The sequence below is a fragment of the Schistocerca nitens genome, chromosome 4 (genome assembly GCF_023898315.1).
Source record: "Schistocerca nitens isolate TAMUIC-IGC-003100 chromosome 4, iqSchNite1.1, whole genome shotgun sequence".
Classification (NCBI taxonomy): Eukaryota; Metazoa; Arthropoda; class Insecta; order Orthoptera; family Acrididae; genus Schistocerca; species Schistocerca nitens.
Genome location: NC_064617.1, coordinates 869,893,319 through 869,918,230, shown reverse-complemented (window position 1 = coordinate 869,918,230; position 24,912 = coordinate 869,893,319). Strand labels below are relative to the sequence as shown.

Sequence of the window (24,912 nt, the reverse complement as noted above, 5' to 3'; positions counted from 1 at the left end):
ATTTCCAGGAGTGTATAATACTAAAAGACATCCATGAATGAAAACAAGCAAAGTAAACTAATTTTCATGTCGAACGATCACTCACTTCAGATACCGTTCGAATAGTAAAAATGGCAGCATTAAGTCTTTGAACAAAATCTTGAACATGGGCTTTCCATGAGAGTTTACTATCTACCGGAACACCTAAAAATTAGAACTGTTTAGTTTCACTAATCATATCCCCATTCTGTGAAATTAAAAGTCGGGTTTTGTTGAATTGTGTGTTAGAAACTGTAAAAACTGAGTCTCACTGTGATTTAGGATTAGTTTATCTTCTACAAGCCATGAACTTATGTCATGAACTTGAAACTGAGCCAATGTTGCACACGACATCCTTTATTCCTCCCCCCCCCCCCCCCCCCCACACACACACACGCTTGACCATACCCCACTCAGACCCCACATCACAGCCATTCTCAACACTGTGAATAATGACCTTTTGCTCTCTGTTGCTAAAGTAAGAGGTGAACCAATTGTGAGCTACTCCCCGTATTCTGTAATGGTCCAACTTCTGGAGCAATATTTTGTGATCAACACAATCAAACACCTTAGTTAAATAAAAAAAAATATGCCTAGCATTTGAAGCCCCCTGTTTAATCCATCCAGTACCTCACAGAGAAAAGAGAATATAGCATTTTCAGTTGTGTATCTGAGATACGGATACTTGTGCTATCACATCTATGAGTTGAAGATTTCTCTAGCCCAGAATATAACTTCTTAGATAAGTCTAACAAGAGGTTTTCTTATTAGAAAGTTTACCTACTTTGGAGCTATTTTGTGTAACTGTTGCAGCTTCTCTCCTTGACACTGAAGCATAGTAATGCTATCGTCTAATTTATCTAATCGTTTTAATTTCTCTACTACTACTACTACTACTAAAATATTGGTATCCACACTTCAAGTAGTCAGTGGTATACAATATAACTAACAATCAATTTGCTCAATAGCACTTCCCTCTCAAATCAAATGTATTTACACCATCACACAATCTTGGCAAAAATTGTCTCGACAAATTGAAGCACTACATAAATTCTGCACGTGGGACACAGCACAGCTCACTCAATTCATTGAAACAGCAGCTACACAGTTCTGCCGATGACAACAGAACCGTGATGCTTAACTGTGCTGCCATTGCATAGCTTGACTGTCACCAATGCTGTCATAAGTAGCTGCTGCACACAGATGCTCAAAAACAGCTCCCCAAAATCTTCTCATTTGTCACTGTAATGTTTCTTCTGCCTTACATTCTAAGAAATTAATCACACACATAAATAATCGTGAGTGTTGACCAGGTTGCTATGGTCAACGGATTTTCTTAATTTCAAATGGTGTGACAATTCACACTTACGTGGTTTTCATTAAATCACCAAATACCTTCTTTTGAGCATAACTCTTCATTAGACAACACTACAATGTGTGCTCACCTGTATCTTTTTTCTTGTTTATCTCAGTTGCTGCAGGGATCATCATATATTATTTAACAAAATTTCTTATTTTCTGTTGTAGCTTTCTTATTTTAGCACCTCTCATCTGCGTCCTTCACTCAGTGTGCCAAATTAAATGTTTTAACGTTATGGAGAAGTACTAGTTACAGAAACTCAGAACACTGTCTTTTGACAGAACTTTTTTGTATTTTATTGCTCAAATAAAATCACTACACAGTTGGGTGGACAGATCTGACATTAACTTGAGCAACATATATGGAGTGAATCTTATTACAACAACTCAAAGAGTACATTGAGTCAAGTTACATATATCGCTCTTTGCTGATTTCCTGTTTTCACACTTTGTTCGTCATTTCTGCACATATCAATCTTAATGGGCACACAACTGCTTGTTTGCTGTCTACAAACTACCTTAATTACTTTTTCTACTTTCACAAGCATCTTTCAGCACCCTAAGAGGATAATAGTTGAACATGTTATTCCGGAGAATCTCATGTTAACACTTCAGCAGTTGTCCTTGCAACATAACCTCCAACAACACAGTTCTGGCCTCAATCTCTGCTAGTTTCTGCCCCGCATCCACATCTACCCTGTCGCAGAAATCTAACTTCAATCATCCTGTACACACACCCTCTTCTCTGCAGCATCCCTTCCTCAGTTCTGCCTTCCCCTTCCAATTCACTCCTTCACACGTATCATTGTGTGCTGCACATGACTCCCCCTCTGTATGGCTAGAGTAAGCTCACTGGTGCCACATTCCTATCTCTTGGGCGTGTTGCCTCTCCCGTCCATCCATTCGCCACCTCTTCGCTCCCTGTCCAATACGACAAAACCCGTCGCACCAGATGAGCTGCAGTGCTGGCAACACAATGAAATCAGCTGTGCAGTTCTGTATGTGTGAGTGGAGAGAGAGAGGGTGTGTGTGTGTGTGTGTGTGTGTGTGTGTGTGTGTGTGTGTGTGTGTGTGTGTGTGTGCAAAGGGGGAGACTAGTTGCATAGCTCTGAAAAAGGATTCATGCTAAGGCTACCAATATTCTCAGTTCTTTAGGTGTCTATCAACAACTCTGTACACAAACCATTCAGTGGGTTCTCAAATTTATATTTTACATTTGGACTACATGAACATGTACTTGCATGACACCTGTCATGCAAGCATTAAGTGCAATAAAAAATGGTGAGTTCGTCACCACCACCACAACCACCACCAATCATTGTGCCACTACTGTGTGTCGTGACCCCATGAACCAAGCACCTGGATCCCACATCGTTAACAGTTTCTCTTACAGCCTGCTGAAGAGGTAGACTGAAGATCATCTTCATTTCAGGTACCCATCTACTCATTGTCCCCCTCCCCTTTGGTGCCATGCCCTCAATCTTTCCTTCCATGATTATTTTCTCCATCTCTTCTCATAATATGACCAAAGAACTAGAGAATTTTTTGGTTGACATAAGGAGAAAGGCACCTGAAATACTGCCTCACTCCATAATGAACACATCTGCTCTTCTTTCAGTCCATTTTATGTGCAGCATACTGCACCAGCAACAAAGCTCAAATGCAACAATGAGCTGTTTGTCTCTGACTATAAAAGAAGACATAACAGCTTCAACACGCCAGAACTTTGTGTTATTCATTATCACTCTGTTCTGCCTGTCCTTGGTGAGCTTGTTCATAGCCACTTGCCCTAGTATGATCTATATTCTTATCTCATTGTCACCACCTTTGTCACAGATGGCAGACACAAGATAGATGAAAGAATGTACGATTTCCAGAAGACCTGCGAGTTGGACCTGTGCTCCTCTATCAATTATCATCAGTTTGGGCTTTGTGAGATTGATTTCTAACCCATATGATACACTAAAGTCCTTTACTTTTGGTAGTAGCTCATGTAGTTCATCTTTACTGTTGGCTAAAAGCGTTGTTGTACAGTTCTTTAAGTATCTTACAGCACCAGAAAGTCACCAAACTAAAATATTAATAAAAGTACAGTATCACCAGAAATTTTGGGGTTGTTAATAGTTCTTCCACCAATTGAGATGCTTTTCGTCCAGCCATCAAGAGCATCCCTAATGGCATATCTGTAAGAAATTGTACAGTTGAGGGGATAGAACGAAACTTTGTCTGACACCTTTTGTTACACTGAAGAAATCAGACACCTAATTCATATCAGACTAAAATACACACAGCACCAGAAAGTCACCAAACTAAAATATTAATAAAAGTACAGTATCACCAGAAATTTTGGGGTTGTTAATAGTTCTTCCACCAATTGAGATGCTTTTCGTCCAGCCATCAAGAGCATCCCTAATGGCATATCTGTAAGAAATTGTACAGTTGAGGGGATAGAACGAAACTTTGTCTGACACCTTTTGTTACACTGAAGAAATCAGACACCTAATTCATATCAGACTAAAATACACACACCTTTCAGGAAAATGCAAGAGCAGCTCAAATTGTAGAATACAAATGTGAAAGTATGTGACAGAAAATAAAGTTGTGGCAAATGGACGTGGAATTTACAAGTACGAAAATTTGCAACACTGCATTCATGTCAACTCTTCATAATAATTGATAAAACTGAATAAACAAGTTTTCTGTTGCACTAACATTATTCAAATTGATTCAAAACTTAGCTAAGATATGCTGTGATACGTTTTCACTATTGTGAAGAACGAGAAATTAGTATGTTCATCATCATATACAGGGTTATCATAAACAGCACAAACACAAGGCAGCACAGTAACCAGCTGCTAAGGTCTTGATGAGAGTGTGTCATCTATTAGCTCTAGTCAGAGGTTCTCATTAGGGGGGAAAAAAAAAAAAAAAAAAACCCTGACGTATTTAATCCCACCTAAATTCAGTTGATTTCCAAAATTTCGGAAACTCTTTGACACTAATTTGTGCATTTTGGTTAATATTTTTGAACACAATATGACAATAAATTTACAGGGCTTTAATGATCTTAAAAAGAGGAACCATTAAATAATGGACACAGGTTATTGCTATCTTCCTCTCATTGAAGCTTACAAAAAAAATTGTACCTCTAAATGTAGTTGCATGTGTAGAACTAAAAATTTCAGTGATATTAATATTAGCACTATTCATGTGTGTATAGACAGGGTGGTCCATCTGAAGTTTTGGATGAGATTATCTTGAAAACTATACATCGGCTAAAAATCGTGGGTAAGACAAGTTCGTAAGCTCAAAGGGGGGCATCAAATGATACTACATGTGACTCCCAGCCTCCGCCCCCTTGGGTGGGGCAACTTTTAAATCTTAAATGGAAACCCACATTTTTTATGTCAGATTCAGATTCTCCATAAAAAAAGAAATTAAGTTTTGTCTGAAACATTTTTTAAACCATTGACAGATGGCGCTGAAATCGAGAAACATTAAAATTGGGGAAGAACTCCAATTTATTTAGAATGATCAGAGAAGGATGCATCAAATCGATACAAAATGTGCACCATTTCTTTCATTATGCCAAACTAAGCTATTTTTGTACAAAATGTATCCTACCTGCCACAGTTTTTGATGGAGGGAGCAGAATGGTATTAAAATCTCGTTAGGGAACTCTTCACAATTGCATTACTCACCCGACTGTGGTGCTACCATGGCCAAACTGTGAACTATGACTCAGTATAAAGGTCGGTGCAATGCAATCAGACGTCACTATACTTTCAGATTGTGAACTGTAAAACATCAACTGACGAAAGTAAATTATTCTTTAGCGAAACATGGCTCACTATCCTCCTACAGAGATTGTTGATATGATGTTAATTTTAGGTGAATGCTATAACAATTAGGCTGCAGCTGCGCAATTGTATGCAGATCGTTTCCCAAACAGACAAATCCAAGCAAAAACATTATTCAAAATTGCACTCAACGAGCTCGAAATGGACATATGCACCGTCCACCTCGTCATCGTGAATACAATGAAAATGACACTCGTACCCTTATCGTTCTCGCCTGTGTTCAACTTGATCCTGAAATTAATAGTCGTGCGATTCAGAGACATACTGGAATACTGAAATCAACTGTTTTGAGGATTTTGAAGGCACATAAATATCATGTGTATCATATCACACTGACACAGGCATTAACGCCAAAAGGTATGCAAATATGAGTGCATTTCTTCCAATGGACCTTGGAAATGATAGACGTGACAATGATTTTTTTTAGATGTGTTATGTTCACCGATGAAGCCACATTCAAAAACAATGGCAAATTAAATAGTCATGATTGTCATTTTTGGTCCCCTGCCAATCCACACTGGTACAGACCCATTGACAGTCAACACAAATTGTCGTTAATGGTCTGGTGTGGAATTTTAAATGGTTACTTGATAGGACCATATTTGTTTGACTGAAATGTTACTGGGGAATCTTATTTACAATGTCTCCATGATGATTTGTTGGAGCTAATGGAAGATGTTATTTAGAAACTAGACTACGAATGTGGTTGCAACAGGACGGAGCAGCTCCCCATTATGCTAAAAATGTACGGAACATTTTAAATTTACGGTACCCTGGTCGGTGGATAGGATGTGGCGGACCAATTCAGTGGCCTCCACATTCACCAGACCTAACATATCTTGATTTTTTCTTGTGGGGTTATTTAAAAAATATTTTTCATGAAAGACAGCCCACAACCCGAAACGATATGGAGCAATGCATTCGAAGAGTGTGTGCAGCCATACCATGGGATGTGCTGCTCAAAACTGTGGACAACTTTCGCAGACGATTGACTTTATGCATTGAAGCAAATGGGGATAATTTTGAGCAATTTCTTCATGGCTAATTTAATTAATTAAGCACCCCAAATTGTGAGAGGCAAGGGACTCACACTAATGAAGCACCTCAACGTGTGAGAGGCAAGGGGACTCACACTAATGACGCACCCCAACATGTGAGAGGCAAGGGGACTCACACTAATGAAGCACCCCATGGGAACATCATTCTACTACGTCCATGTCGTTCCTGGGTAATGCCAAAAGTAGGATACAGTACATTTTGTACAAAAATAGCTTAATTTGGCATAATGAAAGAATTGGTGCACATTTTTTATCGATATGATGCATCTTTCTCGGATAATTTTAAATAAATCAGAGTTCTTCCCCAATTTTACTTTTTTCTCGATTTCAGTGCCATCTGTCAATGGTTTAAATAATGTTTTAGACAAAACTTGATTACCTTTTTATGGAGAATGCAAATCTGCAATAAAAATGGGTGTTTCCAGTTAAGATTTAAAAGTTGCCCCCCACCCCACCCAAGGGGGCGGGGGCTGGAGGTCACGTGTAGTATCATTTGATGTCCCCCTTTGAGCATATAAACTTGTCTTACCCACTATTTCTACCCGATGTATAGTTTTCGAGATAATCTCATCCGAAACTTCAGATGGATCACCCTGTATATCTTGTAATCTGACTTGTTCCACATCGTATTGATAAAATAATCGTGAAAATGATCAACGGGACATGACATAACTAAACTAAACATGACATTCTGCTAGGTTGTGTACACAATTTTTCCTTCATGCTTGCTTAATATCAAGAGAAATTGCTAAAGCATGTAAAAAATGTTAATGTTATTAGATAACTTTTAATGACATTTTGTGTTTTCTAAAAGCGACTGCACCGCTGAGCATATGATGTCGCTGTTGTTGATGTTTTTGCAGTTTACATGTGCTCAACAGCGAGATTATCAGTGCCCTTACAGATATTAAAAGAAACGAATATGAGTAAAAGAGTACAAACTTGGGCACACTTCCCCCCTAATTCACTCACTCACCAACTCCTACTCACTCGCGGTGATCCACACAATCATCCAACATCAAATGCTGTAAAACAAAGGAGAAATAGTGAAAGTTGCTATACCTGGGATGAAAACAGAAGGAAAATGACAGAGTAGCTAAATGAATGGCACAGGGATATGTGACCAGATGACTACATACAAAGAACATGGGTGCACCAGTCACCCTGCTAACACATTAAGAACATCTCCCAAAAAGTTTTGGAAACAAGTTGGAAAAATCACAAAATATTAAAAGGCTCACCACATTCATTTGAATGCCACTTAAAATAGAGAGCAGATCTACTGCTGCCTTCTGGTCCAAAAATAAAACACAGCCTACTAAATGTGGCACACTGTGATCTATATGCCATAAGCGCTGCTTAGTATATGATGTTTACAAGAGCAAGTGTTGCTATTTTCCAAAACCAGATAGTTTCCTTTTTTCTCAGGATTATTGTTTCAAACCTACAGACAAACCCAATTAAAATTCAAGAATACCGCTATGTCACTGAAATGGAGGATAATTTGTGACAAAGACCTTAAAAACCACCACCTTACTAATCCCTTTACCAAATGTACTGCCAATACATTACCATTACTGACTGGAAACAGGAGGGAAGTCGCTTGTTTGAAGCTATTATTACGTCTGTGTAGTACAGGAGTGTCCTCTGCCACTCTCCCCGGCAGGAAGACCTTCATTTACAGGCCAGCAGTTATTCTTGTCCATTGCTCCTGCAACATTATGGAACTTTCTGTAGCCGCTTTGGCATTATAATTGATCCTACACATGCCAGCTGGGTAATTAGTTACTATGAGAAAGCCGATGGATTTCATCCACTCCCATTTTATGAAACAACTCAGCCTTCAGTTTGTGAGCGCACACTCACTTGAAAATAAAAACATTTGCCATGGTATGAGGTGTTTAGAACTGTTCATTATTTTGAATTTTAAAATTCGGCAAATTGACTGTTCAAACAAATTTTGGGCTTGCAGCCAGTCGTCGTTCAATACCTCGCACGATATTTCAACTGGGCACCTGCCAGTCATCTTCAAGTGAGCTGTCACAGACAGGCGAAAATGTCCTTCGTTCCGCAATATATAGCGCGCTGTAACTATTCTGCGCATCCGTCGAAAACTTGATAGACAGACCACACTGCCTGCCAGCAGCGCCCTCCCTAGTGGAATGGCAGAAGTCAGTTGCCCCCTACATTGCTGTTTGCCGCGGCCCTCGGCGCACTCTGTCGTCTTCGATTTGAGCAAATCATGGAGATGATGGGATTCCATGCACTGTCAAGCTGGTAGCCGCTGTCATGGTTCAACAGATTATACGCCAGACGTATTTCTATGGATTCTTTAATAACGGAGTCCCAGAAAGATGTTGCTGTGGACAAAATCATTGATTTCTCATACTCCATTGAATGTACAGTAGAAATACAATGTTCAGCAATAGTGGACTTGCTTGGCCGCAAAAGGCGGGAGTAACGATGATGTTCAGTGTAGCATTCTTTCATGGTGCGTGTGGTTTGACCTATATAAGCCATACCACAATGGCACGGTATCTTGTAAATTCCAGCCTTTTGTAGTAACAGTTTTTCCTTTACTGATCCCACAACATCTGCAATCTTCGATGGTGGGTGGACAACCACTTTTACCTGAAATTTTCGGAGGATTCTTGCTATTTTAAACAAAGTGTTGCCAACGAAAGGAAGAAAAGCTAAAGATTGTTCTGGCATGTTCTCCTCTTTATCCACTTCCTGCTTCTTAGTTTTAACTGTTAGTGCCCTGTTAATCTGCCGGATAGAATACCCATTTTCACTTAATATTGTCTTTAGATGGGCGAGTTCTTGAGGTAAGCTATCTAGATCTGAGACAGTATGATCTACTAGATCTGAGACAGTATGAGCTCTATGAACAAGTGTTTTAAGCACACTCATGGTTTGCGATGGGTGATGGCAACTCAATGCTTGCAGGTACAGATAAGTATGAGTGGGTTTCCGATAAACTGAATGCCCTAGAGAACCATCATTCTTCCTTCAAACCAGGACATCCAAGAAAGGCAAACAACCATCTTTCTCTATTTCCATGGTAAACTGGATGTTGCTATGAATGGAGTTGAGATGATGTAGAAAGTCCATTAATTTGTCTTCTCCATGAGGCCATACCACGAAAGTATCGTCCACATACCTCCAAAAAACTGTTGGTTTCAGGGCAGCTGATTCAAGCACTCTCTCCTCAAAATCTTCCATAAAAAGGTTGACCACCAAGGGAGACAGGGGGCTACCCATGGCGAACCATGTCTGTTCAAAGTATTATTGATTAAACATAAAATAACTTGAGGAAAGAGTGTGCCTAAACAAAGCAGTGATATCAACAGGAAACATGTTACCAATCAATGTCAAAGAATCTGAAAGAGGAAATTTTGTAAAAAGTGAGACCACATCAAAATTTACTAGGAGGTCTACACTGCTAAGACGAAGAGCTCCCAGTCTATTGATAAAATCAGCTGAGTTTCGTATGTTATGTGTGTACTTGCCCACAAAAGGTCTCAGCATATTAAATGGACCTATATTCTTCCGTGGCTGCAGAGTTAATTTTACTCTAGATGTCGCTACTGGAAATTCTGATAGTGGTTGGTTTACCCTAGCATTGTGCTTTGTGAAAACGCTTCCCTTCCTGGACTGGAATCTTTCGCCGATAGAGATGTTATCGCCTACAAGACATGGCATTGTGGAATTGACCAGAAGACTCAAAGTAGACCTAGTTATGTGTATAGTAATCCAAATGCTAGCCAAGCTCGACAGTGTTTAACTTTGGTGATCTGATGGAAACCGGTGTTACCATCATGGCAAGGCCATTGGCCTGTTCAGCAAGCAAGTTAAGACAAAATAGTGTGTCGCTGTATGGTTGGACCACACCTAGAGTGGTGAGCAGATAAGAAGGTGGGTATGTGACACATTCTACCTACACTTTTTTATGTATATATCCTGCAAGCCAAAGCATACTCCATGGTGAAGGGTACTTTGTACTAATATTGGAAATTTTCTGCTATATTCCATACTCTAATTGAGCAAGAGAGAAGTGACTGTGTATATGTCTCTCTTAAGAGTTAAACGACATGGAAAGTAGGCAACAATTGAGAAAGGAGCAAGACAGGACTGCAGTAAAGAAAGGCAAAGAGAAATTAGGAAAGGGAATTAAAGTTGAGTGAAATAAAATAAAAACTTTAAGGTTTGCCAATGCCTTCGCAATTCTGTCAGATGCATCAATGTACTTGGAAGATCAGTGGAACAGAACATATATGTCTTGAAAATATGTTATAAAATAGAAACAACAATAGAAAATAAGGGGTAACAGAGAGCACCCAAATTATATAAAGCCAGCACTGAGGGAATTAGATTAGGAAATAATAAACTGAAAGTAGTTGAGTTTTGCTATACGACAACAGGCAAGAGAACTAGAATAGCTGAACCACAGAGGATATAAAATGTAGACTTACAATAGTAAGAAAAGCATTTTCTGAAAATGAGACAACATTTTTATATCCTGCAATTTAAGTGTTAGGAAGCATTTTCTGAAAATATTTGTGCTACAAAAGATGGGTAGAATCAAAGAAATTTATCACACCACTTGACTAAAAGAAGGGATCAAGAAATCTTCAGTTTGGTAACTGAGGAATGCTTGTATTTGTGTGTGTGTGTGTGTGTGTGTGTGTGTGTGTGTGTGTGTGGTGGTATGGTGGTGGAGGGGAGGGGTGGAGGGGGATGCAGGAATTGTATAGGGAGACAAAGACTTGACTACAGTAAGCTGGTTCAGATGGATGTAGATTGCAGTACAGTTATGCAGAGACAAAGAGGCCTGCACAGGATAGATTGGTGGGGGAGATGCATCAAGCCAGTCTTAGACAGAAATGCCTCTGTACATGCACTAATCTCTCTCATCTTAATCTCGTGACCTCTGTAGAAGATACACAAAGGTAGAAGTATAAATGTTGCACTGTCTTCGTTAGATAACTGGTTATAAATTTAGCCAACCAATTTCCAGAAAAAGCGTCACAGTGTTCTTACATTACCTTTTAAGTTCCCTGAGAATCTCTATTACATTTTTGTAGAGGCTGCTCTGACCTGTTACAATCCTAGCATCATTACCTGAATTCTGTTGACATTTGTGTCATGCCTATTTAAAAATAATTCCAAATGGTGGTGCAGTTGGTCACAATGAACTAACCCTTAATCCTTCCAATAATCTATAACACTTCTTCTCTTTGTATTACCTATTACTGATTCCATGTGTCTGCTACATTTTGTATCACTTCTTAGTATTACTCCCACATATTTAAAGAGTCTGATGTGGTTTAGGTATTCGTGACTGATCTTGTAATCAGATACATTGCAACAGGGAACATAAATAATAGTGTGACAAAAGTTATCTGATACTCTCTCTGTGCTCAGGAAAAAAAGGGAGTTCCAGTACTGTGACCATCCAGGGGATATTTTTGAAATTTAGACTTCTTAATATGTTATTTTAACACTTATTGAGCATTTTAAAAATGTAAAAGTGTAAATACAACATTTGTTTTACATTGCTTCAACTGCAGCAAAAGGTCTATCATACCACAACTCAAAATCCACTGTTCTAATTTTTTTCTGTCAGAGGGGACAGTACGCCATACCATCACAAAATGAGCACTGCTCACTCTGGCAGCCGAACTCTGCTGCAGCAGAAAAGCATATGAGTCGCGACTGTGACAGTTTGGCAGCAGCAGTATCAGTGGTATCAGATGCCTGCCAAAGTGGGTAGTAGCCCCACGGGTTGCCACAGGATATTACTGGGTTATTTCTCCGCATTGTAGAGATTATCTTGCATTTATCCACATTTAAAGAGAGCTTCCTTTCATTACACCAAGTTGAAATTTTGTCTTAACTATTGCTGCATTTCCTTTCCTGTAGACAGCAGCATAATCAATGAACAGTCTGATAGTGCTGCTGATCCTATCTTATTTAAGTAAAGTAAGAACAGTCAAGGTTCTGTCAAGCTTTCTTGAGGCATGTTCAGTCTCACTATTGTTTCTGCTGGAACTCACTTCCCAGTATAACAAAGCAGGTCCTATTAAGTAAAAGAAATCAGTATGATTGTATCTCGGTTGTTAGTCAACATCGTTTCAGCTTCTTTCTTACTCACAACACTTATATACACTAGAACACTACTGTTATCAGTTTTAGCATATGTTTGGTGCTATCATTACTCAATACTACTATAGTGAAATAGCTATTTCCATGCATACACTAACATGAAATCAATGTTAAATGTTTCAACACATACTATGAACAGATGTGCCAGACTGAAGCTATTGCTTGTTTTGTCACACAGTACACTGCCTCTTCCTGTTGTCTACTGGCATTGACACCACGCCTCCCATCTTGTTATAAGTTCACCACTCTAATAAAAACATGTATCTTTCAATACTTCTGACATTCATTACTCTGTGGCAATTCTCAGGTTTCACGAAGATTCTTCAGCTGACTGAATACCGTAGTGCATTGATAGCACAAGTGACATGCCTGGTCATGCTGCACATGCATTTGTTCCTTTACATAAAGTAAAGCTGTCATTAGGCTGGCTATAACATCACAGTGCTTTACTAAGCAGCATACTATTGGAGTTGACATGTCCTCCTCTTCTTCTGACTTTTGAACTGACTCATCCAGAAAGTTATAGGGGAAGCTACAGTTTAACATCACAGTGCAACTTAGTATCTCTCACATTAACGAACTTCTCCCTTGTAGAATATGAAATTATATTACAATCATCTGTAACAATTTTATAAAATTATATACTATATATCTATAATAATTAAAATATAATCTAAAGAATAAAGAGGCAAAATCAAATATCTGCCACAAAACAGTGCTATATAGAGTAGTCAATGAATTCTCAAAATTTATATATATTGTGTACTTACTGGAATGTGAATGGCTTGTCAAAGAACATGAAGGAGATGATAATGGACACAGCCTTGCGACATGTGGTGACGGTAGCAGCGGCAAAGGCCCCACTTGTGCGTACGAGTGTCAGTACAATTTGGATTCCAAGGTAACCAGATACTGAGAATAGTAATGCGTAGCCATATGTCTCCAAGGGGTGCTGCAGACACAACATCAATGTTTTCTGTACAGTAACTGCATATCCAATTCACTGGGATGATCTTTTTTAGGTAACTGAGATTCATAAATATCATAGTATTCCTTATAACTAAATTCTAAAACTGAATTAAAAAAAGAACAGAAAGAAAGAAAATAATTCATTTCAATACTTTTACAGGGAGAATATTTGTGGCAATATACAAGGTGTAACAAAACAATAAGGCACAACTTTCAGGGATATCCTTCAAGGTAAAAGGAGAAAATATATCGCAGGAGCATGCATCTGCAAATGTTTTATTTCCACTTTAGAATTAATTCTCTACAACTCTTCATAGCACATGAATTAAAGAAACAGACACAAGAACAGAATGTAGCAACACATTATATGAAACACTTTCTCAAATTAAACACTCAGAATACCCTCTACTTACATTTATATAAGCAACAGCCTCCCATGAGGCTGAATCCAGGATACACTAATATATCCCTGGAGTAATGTATATGCCTTCACAATATGGCCATGAAGACTTTTTGGGTCTTGCACCGGGGTTCAATACACAAGAGCCCTCAAGTGACCGACTCCCCCCCCTCACCCCGCCTCCTCCAAAAAAAAGTCTAGTAGATTCAGTTTAGGAAAATGTAAAGGCCAGTTAACTGATCCATGTCTTCATCTGCCATGGAATCTATTATCTAGAAGGCAATGTGCATTAACAATGAAATGAGCAGCAGCTCCATCATGCTGGAAGTATGTTTCACTACATGGATAAAGACACATCTTCTAAAATACTTGGTCGAGTATTCTCTAAGAAATGAAATGTTTCTTGACTCATCTCCAAGTAAATATTTTCTTCTTCTATTTGTATGGGGAATGAGTTCTGAAATTTGGGCTGTGACCTTTTTTTACACACTGCATAGACAATTTTAGATCAACTGTTAATAGTATTTCTCACACAGAGTACACATAAAACAACAGTTTCAATCTCTAGCTTTCAGAACTTTTCTGATTGTTTCCTTGATCTAGAGAATGCAGGAAGCAGCAACCAGAAAAGACTGAAGGAAACACTTTGGAAGATCTTTTGAACTATGGATAGTCTCCCGAAAAGAGATTAAAGATGAATACCAATTACAGGAAAATAAGGGTACTGTTGTAAAGTCCAATCAAATTCAGGTGCTGCTGCGGGAGCTAGATTATGAAATGAGATGGTAAAAGCAGTAGACAAGTTTTTCTGTAAGGGCAGCAAACCAACTGACAATGGCACAAGCAAACAATATAAATTTTAGAATGGTAATAGCAAGAAATGCTTTTCTGAAAAAGTGTTAAAAAGTCTTTTCAGTTTATGGAACTGATTTGTGCATAATCAACAATATGGCAACAATAGACACTTTTGAAATGTGGTGCTGAGAAGAATGATGAACATTGGATGGGTAGGTTGGGTACTTAACAAACAGGCACTGTATCAAATCATGGAGAATAAAACAGCGGTACATCTTGGTGTAAGAGAGGATAGATTGTAGGACACATCTTGAGGCATCAATAAATATTTAATTTGATAACGGAGGGAAGTGGTGGCGTGGAAGAGGACTGTGGTATTCCAATACTATGGCGCAGTCAGAAGTGAACACTACTAAATAATAAACACTTTATTAATGAAGCCTTTTTACACAAAGATCACAAGGGATACAAAAACAACACTCAACATGGATGAACAAGAGCACACTGTGTGTAAGTTCAAATGGTTCAAATGGCTCTGAGCACTATGGGACTCAACATCTTAGGTCATAAGTCCCCTAGAACTTAGAACTACTTAAACCTAACTAACCTAAGGACATCACACACACCCATGCCCGAGGCAGGATTCGAACCTGCGACCGTAGCGGTCCCGGACTGCAGCGCCAGAACCGCACGGCCACCGCGGCCGGCTGTGTGTAAGTCAAAGAAGTTAGTCCTCAGAGAGGTGGTGGTCGACAGAGGAGCTCCCAATGTGATGAGACACATTTTATTTATTTATTTATTTATTGTTCCGTGGAACCAAATTAAGGAGAAGTCTCCATGGTCATGGAACGAGTCAATACATGAAATTATAACACGATATTAGAAACAGATAAAATGAAATATAAAAAAAACATATTCAGGTGACAAGTCGTAAATTTAAATAAAGAAAATCAACAATGTAACATTGGAATTAGCTTAATTTTTTAGCTCTTCCAGGAGCTCCTCGACAGAATAGGAGTGAGCCATGAGGAAACTCTTCAGTTTAGACTTAAAAGAGTTTGGGCTACTGCTAAGATTTTTGAGTTCTTGTGGTAGCTTATTGAAAATGGATGCAGCAGAATACTGCACTCCTTTCTGCACAAGAGTCAAGGACGAGCATTCCACATGCAGATTGGATTTCTGCCTAGTATTAACTGAGTGAAAGCTGCTAACTCTTGGGAATAGGCTAATATTGCTAACAACAAACGACATTCAAGAAAATATATACTGTGAGGGCAATGTCAGAATTCCCAGACTATTGAATAGGGGTCGACAAGAGGTTCTCGAACTTACACCACATATAGCTCGAACAGCCCGTTTTTGAGCCAAAAATACCCTTTTTGAATCAGAAGAATTACCCCGAAAAATAATACCATACGACATAAGCGTATGAAAATATGCGAAGTAGACTACTTTTCGTGTTGAAGTGTCACTTATTTCAGATACAGTTCTAATGGTAAATAAAGCAGCATTTAGTTTCTGAACAAGATCCTGAACATGGGCTTTCCACAACAGCTTACTATCTATCCGAACGCCTAGGAACTTGAACTGTTCCGTCTCGCTTATAATATGCCCATTTTGTCTGGTCAAAATATCGGTTCTTGTTGAATTTTGAGTTAGAAACTGTAAAAACTGAGTCTTACTGTGATTTAGCATCAAATTATTTTCCACAAGCCACGAACTTATTTCATGAACTACGTTATTTGATACTGTTTCAATATTACACACAAGATCCTTCACTATCAAGCTGGTGTCATCAACAAACAGAAATATTTTTGAATCACCTGTAATACTAGAAGGCATATCATTTATATAAATAAGAAACAGCAGTGGCCCCAGCACCAACCCTTGGGGAACGCCCCACTTAACAGTGCCCCATTGGGACTGAACATCACTACCACTCTCAATATTGCAGAGAATTACCTTCTGCTTTCTGTTCTTAAAGTAAGAGGCGAACCAATTGTAAGCTACTCCCCTTACTCCATAATGGTCCAACTTCTGCAGTAATATTTTGTAGTCAACACAGTCAAAAGTCTTCGTTAAATCAAAGAAAACACCTAGCGTTTGCAACCTTTTATTTAATCCGTCCAAAACTTCACAGAGAAAAGAGAATACAGCATTTTCAGTTGTTAAACCATTTCTAAAACCAAACTGAACATTTGACAGCAAATTATGTGAATTTAAATGCTCCAGTAATCTTGTATTATACAACCTTCTCGATAACTTTAGCAAACACCGATGGCATAGAAATAGGTCTATAATTGTCAACATTATCCCTGTCTCCCTTTTTATAAAGTGGCTTCACTACCGAGTACTTTAATCGGTCAGGAAACCGACCACTCCTAAAGGAAAAGTTACAGATATGGCTAAGTACTGGGCTAACATACATAGAACAATACTTCAGTATTCTGCTAGATACCCCGTCATATCCATGAGAGTTCTTGGTCTTTAGTGATTTAATTATTAACTCAATCTCCCTCTTGTCAGTGTCATGGAGGAGCATTTCATTTCAGGTAACAGTCTCGGAACACTTTTTTCTAAGAGCGCTATATGATTCCCTGTTGGGACTAGGTTTCTATTTAGTTCACCTGCTATATTCAGAAAGTGATTATTAAATACTGCACATATATGCGACTTATCAGTAACACGGACACTCCCATTACGCACTGGTTCTATATCCTTGACCTGTCTCTGCAGACCAGCCTTTTCCTTTACGACTGACCATGTGGTTTTAATTTTATCTTGAAACTTAGCTATTCTATCTGCATACCACATACTTTTTGCCTTCCTAATAACATTTTTAAGCACCTTACAATACTGTTTGTAATGGGATTCTGCATTTAGATTTTGACTGTTTCTAACGATTTGATATAATTGCCACTTTGTTCTACAAGATATTCTTATCCCTCTAGTCAGCCACGCAGACTGCCTGTTTGTGCTAGTACCCTGTTTTGAACGTTCTAACGGAAAGCAACTTTCAAAGAGCACGAGAAAAGTCTTGAGAAAAGCATTATATTTATCGTCTACTGTATCAGCGCTATAAACATCTTGCCACTCTTGTTCCTTGATAAGGTTTACAAAAGTCTCTACAGCAACTGGATCAGCTTTCCTAAACAGCTGATGACTATATTTAACACGTGTTGCAGCACAAAAATCTTTTAGAGTTAAAATTTGTGCATCATGATCTGAAAGGCCACTCACCTTTTTGCTAACAGAATGCCCTTCTAGTAATGAGGAATGAACAAAAATGTTGTCTATGGTTGTTCTACTGTTCCCTTGCACTCTCGTTGGAAAGAATACGGTTTGCATAAGATTATATGAATTAAGGAGGTCTACCAGCATCCTCATCCTTGCACAATCACTTATACAATTAATATTGAAGTCACCACATATAACTAACTTTTTGTATTTCCTATAAAGTGAACCAAGAACCTCCTCTAGCTTTAGCAAAAATGTTGTGAAATCGGAGTCTGGGGATCTATAAATAACAACAGTTAGAAGTTTAGCTCCGTTAAATTTAACCACACCTGCACAACATTCAAACACCTTTTCAGTGCAGTACTTTGAAACATCAATTGACGCAAATGGGATGCCATTTTTCACATACATGGCTACTCCCCCACACCGCAAAGAGCTCCTCGAAAAGCTGCCAGCCAACCTGTATCCTGGTAAAGGAAGCCTCTGAATTATCTCCTTATTTAAGAAGTGTTCAGATATACCAATAATTTCAGAGTCAACATCTATAAGCATTTCACTAACTTTATCTCTAATACCTTGTATATTTTAATGAAATATACTAATTCGCTCATTACTCGGATACCTATGCTTTGTCAAAAGTGGTTCCTTCGTTAGAGGGACTTCCCTTAAGCAGAAATACCTATCAGCTGACTTCAATCTAAAAAAGGTGCAGCTCTAACACCCACTACTGCAGGAATTTTCCCATGAGTGATCCCATCAACCCCACCTATGCTGTCACCTATAAGCTTTGCCAACCTCCCCTTCCCATACCTGTTGAGGTGCAGGCCATGTCTAGTGAAACCCGTCCTGCTGATAGACTCCACCGACACCACTGAAATGTGACCTATGCTTTTTGTCATCAGCGCACCCCCAAGTCTCATGTTATTACGCCTGATGGCTGTATTAAGATGAAGCCAATCGTGACGCTGAAACAGTTACACAAAATGCACATTCGTGTTGCCAGTCTGAGTGGCTATCTTTTCCAGGTCACCATCTATGTCATACTCCCCATCCCTATCAATACTGTTACCATCCCCACCCACAATCACTACCTGATCCTCTTTAGTAAAATCCCTACATAACCCCCCTATGTTAACAGTCACCTGAGCCAATCCTGCATTAGGCTTCACAATGCTGGTGACCTGGTACTCACTTCCCAGCACTTCCTGCAACTGCTGGCCTACACCTCTACCATGAGAACTACCTAACAGCAGAACCTTCTTCTTCCTCTTTGACTTTGCAACTGTTCTAGCCACCGAAACTACCGAGGTCTGCTGCATATTTTCTACATCTACAGCTACTAGAGATTCCTCTCCACTAGACTCTGACAGTTGGTCACATCTATTGTAAACACCAATAGTAAAACTATCTGAAAATCTTCTTCTCCTAGCAGATCTCTTGCCAACAGCCAGCTCCCATTCCCCAACTCCCTTCTCCCTCCTCATCCTATCTAGCTCCTCCTGTGCGTTTTTCAACTGTACCTGAAGGGCACAGATCTTACGCTCCTGCTCCTCTATCAACTTACTCTTGCTACATAACCTGCAGTTCCAGGAGAAGATCTCACCAGAATGCCCACTGGCTTCCCCACTGCATTCCCCCCAGTGAAAATACTTCGAACAAGTTTCACACCGCAATCCACTACTCACGAATCTACGGCAAAGCCCACATTTCTCACTCATGGTAAAATTTTACTTTTTCTAAGTTCCGCTACTACAATAAGAAGATGTTAAAAACCTGACTACAATAAACACAAACTTACTCTACAAGGGAAGTAACTACTATTATTAACAGTATTAATAAACAACAAATGTGAATATAACAAAAGACTAATACAGAAAGAGAATCAAACGTCTAATGACACAGTAACGAAGCTGAAAACAGTTCCCAAAAGGTTCTTCTGAAATTATTTCACCAGAAAACACAGAAAACTCTGGTTGAAAACTACTAAAGTTCCTAAATAAACCACTATACACAAACAATTAATTAGTACTTAGCTTTCGATGCGCCGCTACAGCTGCAACTGGTCAGCGCGGAATGTAAACACAGGTAAGAGGTTACGTTGCTCAATACAAAACACTCACAAAGATCAGGTCACAACACAAGAAAGGCAGAGGTGAATCAAGAAACCACTAATAAGTCACTTATATAGTAAATATTATCACAAAAACCGTTAAAATATGTATCAGAAACCTAAAAATATATAAAAACTTGGAGAGCGATCTCACACGCAGTCACTCGCTTATGACGTCACACCAAAGACCCAGCATTGTCCCCAGCTGTGTTGCAGCTGCCGTGGGGGCAGGCGAGGATCGACTGTTGCTTGGTGAGAAAGGAGGTGGTGAGGAAAGCAAGTAATCTTGGTGCCAAAAAGGGAGCTGGAGGGGACGACCTGCACATGATAAAGGAATGTGAGGGGAGGGTGAGTAGGTTGAGGATGTGGGCAGACGAGGGATGGTAATGACAAGCCTCGCAGAGGAGTCAATGGAGGCAGTAATGTTGGCCTTGTCTGAGGAGAAGTAAAAGGCAATGTTTGAGAAGGGTCATGTGGGCAGTGTTGGGGGTAGTCAAAGGAGTAAGGAGGGGGATGGAGAAGGTACAGGGTATTGTCACAGATCTGGATTGAAGGATCTTCAAAGGTGAAATGCGAGATGTCAAAGGAGATCATTGTGACACTCGGCAGTGCTGGTGAGAGATGAGTAGTCTGAATGAGCACACAAGAATCACTTGTTCTGAATACAACACTGGGGGAATTACCGTAGCACTGAGAGGGAGGGGGTTCAAAGATGATGCAAGCTGATCTAACAATGAGTTGTAACACTCATCTGCAGTAGGTTGACTGGGTGATGGGTCTCCGAGTCATGGTGTCTTCAATTTTCCAGGCCAGTTTTAACCTTTGCAAGGATACAGTTTGTGGCCTTCTGTTGAGGAAAATAACAAATGTGTTACTAGAGCATGACAGTGCCTTGTAAGGGCCCGAATAAGGGGGCTGCAAAACTGTGCAAAGTGAATCGTCATGGAGCACGACGTAGTCGCAGGTGGCGGGGTCGCTGTGCATGAAGACACGCGGATGTGAGGAGGGGGTACATGAATGCGTGAGATGTGTGAGCAGATGTACTTGACTAATGTGGGTAGGGTGAAGGGGGGAAGAGGGTCGGAGTCCTCGACATACTCTGCAGGAAGGACCCAAGGTTCGCTGTACCGTACCTCAGCTATAGACGATTGAAGATCCTCTTTGAATGTGGAACATATGCCTTGGAGGAACCACGGCAATGCTTCCACACACTCACAGGCATACACATGAGAGCTGCTTTCAGAGTGAGATGCCAGCATTCCACGAGTCTGGTGCTCTGAGGATGGTACGCAGTAATATGGAACTTGGCAACGCTGCATAGATTGCAGAGCTTAATCTGTAACCTTTCAAGGGAGGTAGAGGACCAACCAGGTCAAGACATACGTGGTGAAAACGTCCTCTTGGGATGTCAAAACATCCAAGAGGAGTGTTGACTGACCTTGTTACATTGACAGGGAATGCACGCGTATGCCCAGGCATGGCAGTCACTTTTGATGTTCAGCCAAACAAAGCACTTGGCATGCAAACAAGAGGTGGCTTTGATGCCCGGATGGACCAGGTCATGAATAGCATCGAAGACTGCATCGCCGGGAAGAAGAAACTATGGGACATGTTGTGCCGGTAGAAGTGTCACACAACACTGGAGGGGTTGACCCAAGTAGGAGTCGGGATTCCACTACAAGGGATGTAGATGAGTCTTGTAACACATTTTGTATATTGGAGTCTTGTTATTGCAAGTGAGCCAGCTTGTCCAAGTCAAGGAGTGAAGTAAAGGAGTTAATTCTTGACATGTAGTCTGGGATGACATTGACAACACCTTTGATATAACAGACATCTGTAGTGTACTGAGAAATGAGGTCCATATGTCAAAAACAACAAGGGGGAAGGTCGGTAACAGAGTTAAGTGGTGCATACGCAAGGGGGCAGTAGTCCATAAAGAGGGTAGACTCATGACCTTCAATATCTTGTCAGAAGTATCTCACTGCCTCGTAAATGGCATATAACTGTGTGTCAAAATCAGACCATCTGTGCTGGGAGGAGGACAATTTCTTAGAGAAGAAGTGGAGAGGCTATTAAGATGTCACCTGTATGTTGCTGAAGCATGGTGCTGATAGAGGAGTCACTAATGTCTGTGGTAACAGAGATGTGCACTTCGGCGATGGGGTAGGTGAGTGAGACCACATTGTAGAGCAACCTTGAGATTTTCAAAAGCTTAAAACACAGCTTCAGACCAGTTCACTCTACTCAATAGTATTCGTGCCTGCTAAGGTGTCTGTGAGACGGCTTGATGTGAGGCAGGATGGGATATAACACCCAGGAATCTGGGAAGATCACAATAGGTTTCAGGTAACAGCAGGCTGGAGATGAAGGCAACATGATCAGAAGTCGAGTGAATGCCCTCGGTAGTAACTTCGTGACCAAGGAAGGTGACGCTAGTGCGGAGAAGTTGAGTTTCATCATAATTAATTTCGACACCATTGTTCGTGAGGACTTGTAACACATGTCACAGGTGTTTCTCATGTTTTTCAATGGAAGAGGAAAAGATAAGGATGTCGTCTGGATATACAGAGCAGAATGGCAGCGGGAAAAGTAGAGTATCAATAAGGCACTGCCAGGTGTAGGCAACATTTTTCAGTCTGTAAGGTGTATAACAATATTCAAATAGACTAAATGGTGTAATGGTGGCACTTTTCGGGATGTCATCAGTGTGCATACAGATATGATAGTAAACCTTGAGGCAGTCTATGACGCTAAATACAAATGTGCCATGCGAAGTCTTGAATGTGTAGAATGGGATAATTGTCAATGACAGTGTGTGCACTCAGTTTGTGGTAGTCTCCACACAACCTGTAGGTACTGTCTTTCTTAGGCATCAGCTGCATAGGTGAAGACCAGTTCCTAGAAGAGGGGCGGACTATACCTGCTTCTAATGGTTCCTGCACAGCGGTCTTAGCATGGTACATTTTGTTAGCTGTCAGACACCTTGCCTAGTGATGGACGGGAGGACCTTCTGTGGTTCATTTGAAATAGCCATGAGGTGTGAAGAGAGGGTGGGAGCATCACATGCAACACTGATACATGAAGAGTCACTGACCTGTCGTGTCAGTGGAATGGCAGTGGGTGCGTTGGCCAAAGTTACAGCAGGCAGTACTGTGGTGGAAGGGGCATCGACCTTGTGACATGCAAGCGTCATGTTGTTGGAAACATCCATGACCAAACAACGGAGCGTGTTGTTCCTGGCATGATGAGTATCAATATCATGACATTAGAGTAAGAGCTCAATGAGGGAGCTGGCTGTCAGACATATACACTCAGATCATGGATGGATGAGTGTATCAAATCCAGATGTGGGGCTGCAGCCAGTGGAACGAAGGAACCTGGTATGTGTGTGCCAGAAGTATGATGCAACAGCGCAGCAGACTGGATATCTGCAGAGAGGCCAAAGTCCTTAAAGAAGTAAATTCCGAGGACAGGTTTCTCAACTTTCGCCACATGGAAGGTTCATGGAAACTGCAGTTTAGGGGTGAGCTGCAACTGCTGTGCCATGGGCTAGGATATCTGGATTATTAACCACAAAGTGTGTACCAGGTAAGGGCAGGATTTTCAACAGAGTGAGGGCTGGCAGGATAACGCTTGCATCCACACCAGTGTCAGTCATGAAGCACGTGTGGTTAGCCTGTCGAGCACATAGAGGCATCTAGTTGCAATATGATCATTGTACGATTACTGATTTTGGAGGTGGCACCCTGAAGCAGCAGCTTGGGTTGTGGTGCTTACCGTGGGCTCAAGCTGAGTATTCCATTACACACAGAGCATATCAGTTATGAGTGGCGTCCTCAAAATTCGTGTGGAATCAACACGGGGTAGGCTGGGTGGGTAGCTGGATGTAAAGTTCCGATGTCTGCTGCCGTGCTGCACTGGGGCCATCGAGAGTTGACGGTGGGGAGTGGAATGGAAGGTAGTGCAGCTGGTCTGCCACTAGGTGGGTACACAACTCAGTCACGTGACGCACGAGATCTTGCGCGACCTAGTCCGGGTGGGCAAGGAGGCGGGACAGCCGTATCCACAGCCGGACTGCCAACATAGGTAACAGAAACCGTTCTTGCAGAAGTGACAAGCTGGTGATGTCACCCGACTCAATATATGCAATCCACATGACCAAGTCTGAGTTCCAATGGTTCTGTAGACAAAGATAAGAGCTGCAGCTGGATGTTGTATGGAAGCTTGATGATCCAAATGGTCCACAAGACAGTGTCTGGCATGGTGTTAGGATCGACAAGAGCACCTAGGTAACACCAGAGTTGAGAGTGTGTCCTGTATTCGATTTGATCCACGTGAATTATGGTATGAGTGCTTCCCCGGTGAGTGAGAAAGATGCTTGATGATGATGAGCCTCATGTTGAGTTGTCTGGGGGTGAGGGGTTGGGATCAGGATATCACTGATAAGTTACAGGTCGGCATGTATGAGTGTCCAATGAGGCATACAAAATGCGCATCATAACTGGTGATGCCACTAACGCAGAGAACAGTCCACTTCAGTGAACCATGTGAGAGGGCTATCATTGTTGAGGGTAGGCAGCTTACTTGTTGAGGTAGGCAGCTTAGGGAAGTGGCCACAGGAGGTGGCTTGAGGCAGCACTGGAGCACAAAACTGTGTACTAAACAAGGGCAGTACGCTAGACGGAGTGACAGTGGTTTGCGACAATGGTATGATGCCTGGCACACAACAACAGCGTGATGGCCAACATCTTGGTAGCAGTAGCGGGGGCAGGGACACTTCGCAACATAACACATCACGGCAGATGCAGGACTGAACACAGGTGGCATGGGTGACATGACCAGAATGGTAGGAACGACCATAGTCATTATATCATGAAAGAGTCTGGAATGCTCAAACTTAGAGGATGTGGTGGCACTGCGCAAAGGCTGAAACAATTA

At 40.7% G+C, this 24,912-nt stretch overlaps 1 protein-coding gene across 3 annotated transcripts in view; it reads right to left on the bottom strand.

Moving 5' to 3' along the window:
• The window catches only part of LOC126253351 (adenosine 3'-phospho 5'-phosphosulfate transporter 2), a 56,484-nt gene that overhangs the window by 9,721 nt on the left and 21,851 nt on the right, over positions 1–24,912 (bottom strand). For 2 of the 3 annotated variants that reach the window (XM_049954621.1, XM_049954622.1), the window contains exon 5: positions 13,234–13,415. In XM_049954621.1, the coding sequence (XP_049810578.1) occupies positions 13,234–13,415 (182 nt within the window). Of the gene's footprint in view, positions 1–7,867; positions 8,007–13,233; positions 13,416–24,912 lie in introns of all 3 variants that reach the window. The other variant, XR_007545945.1, reaches the window with a different exon arrangement.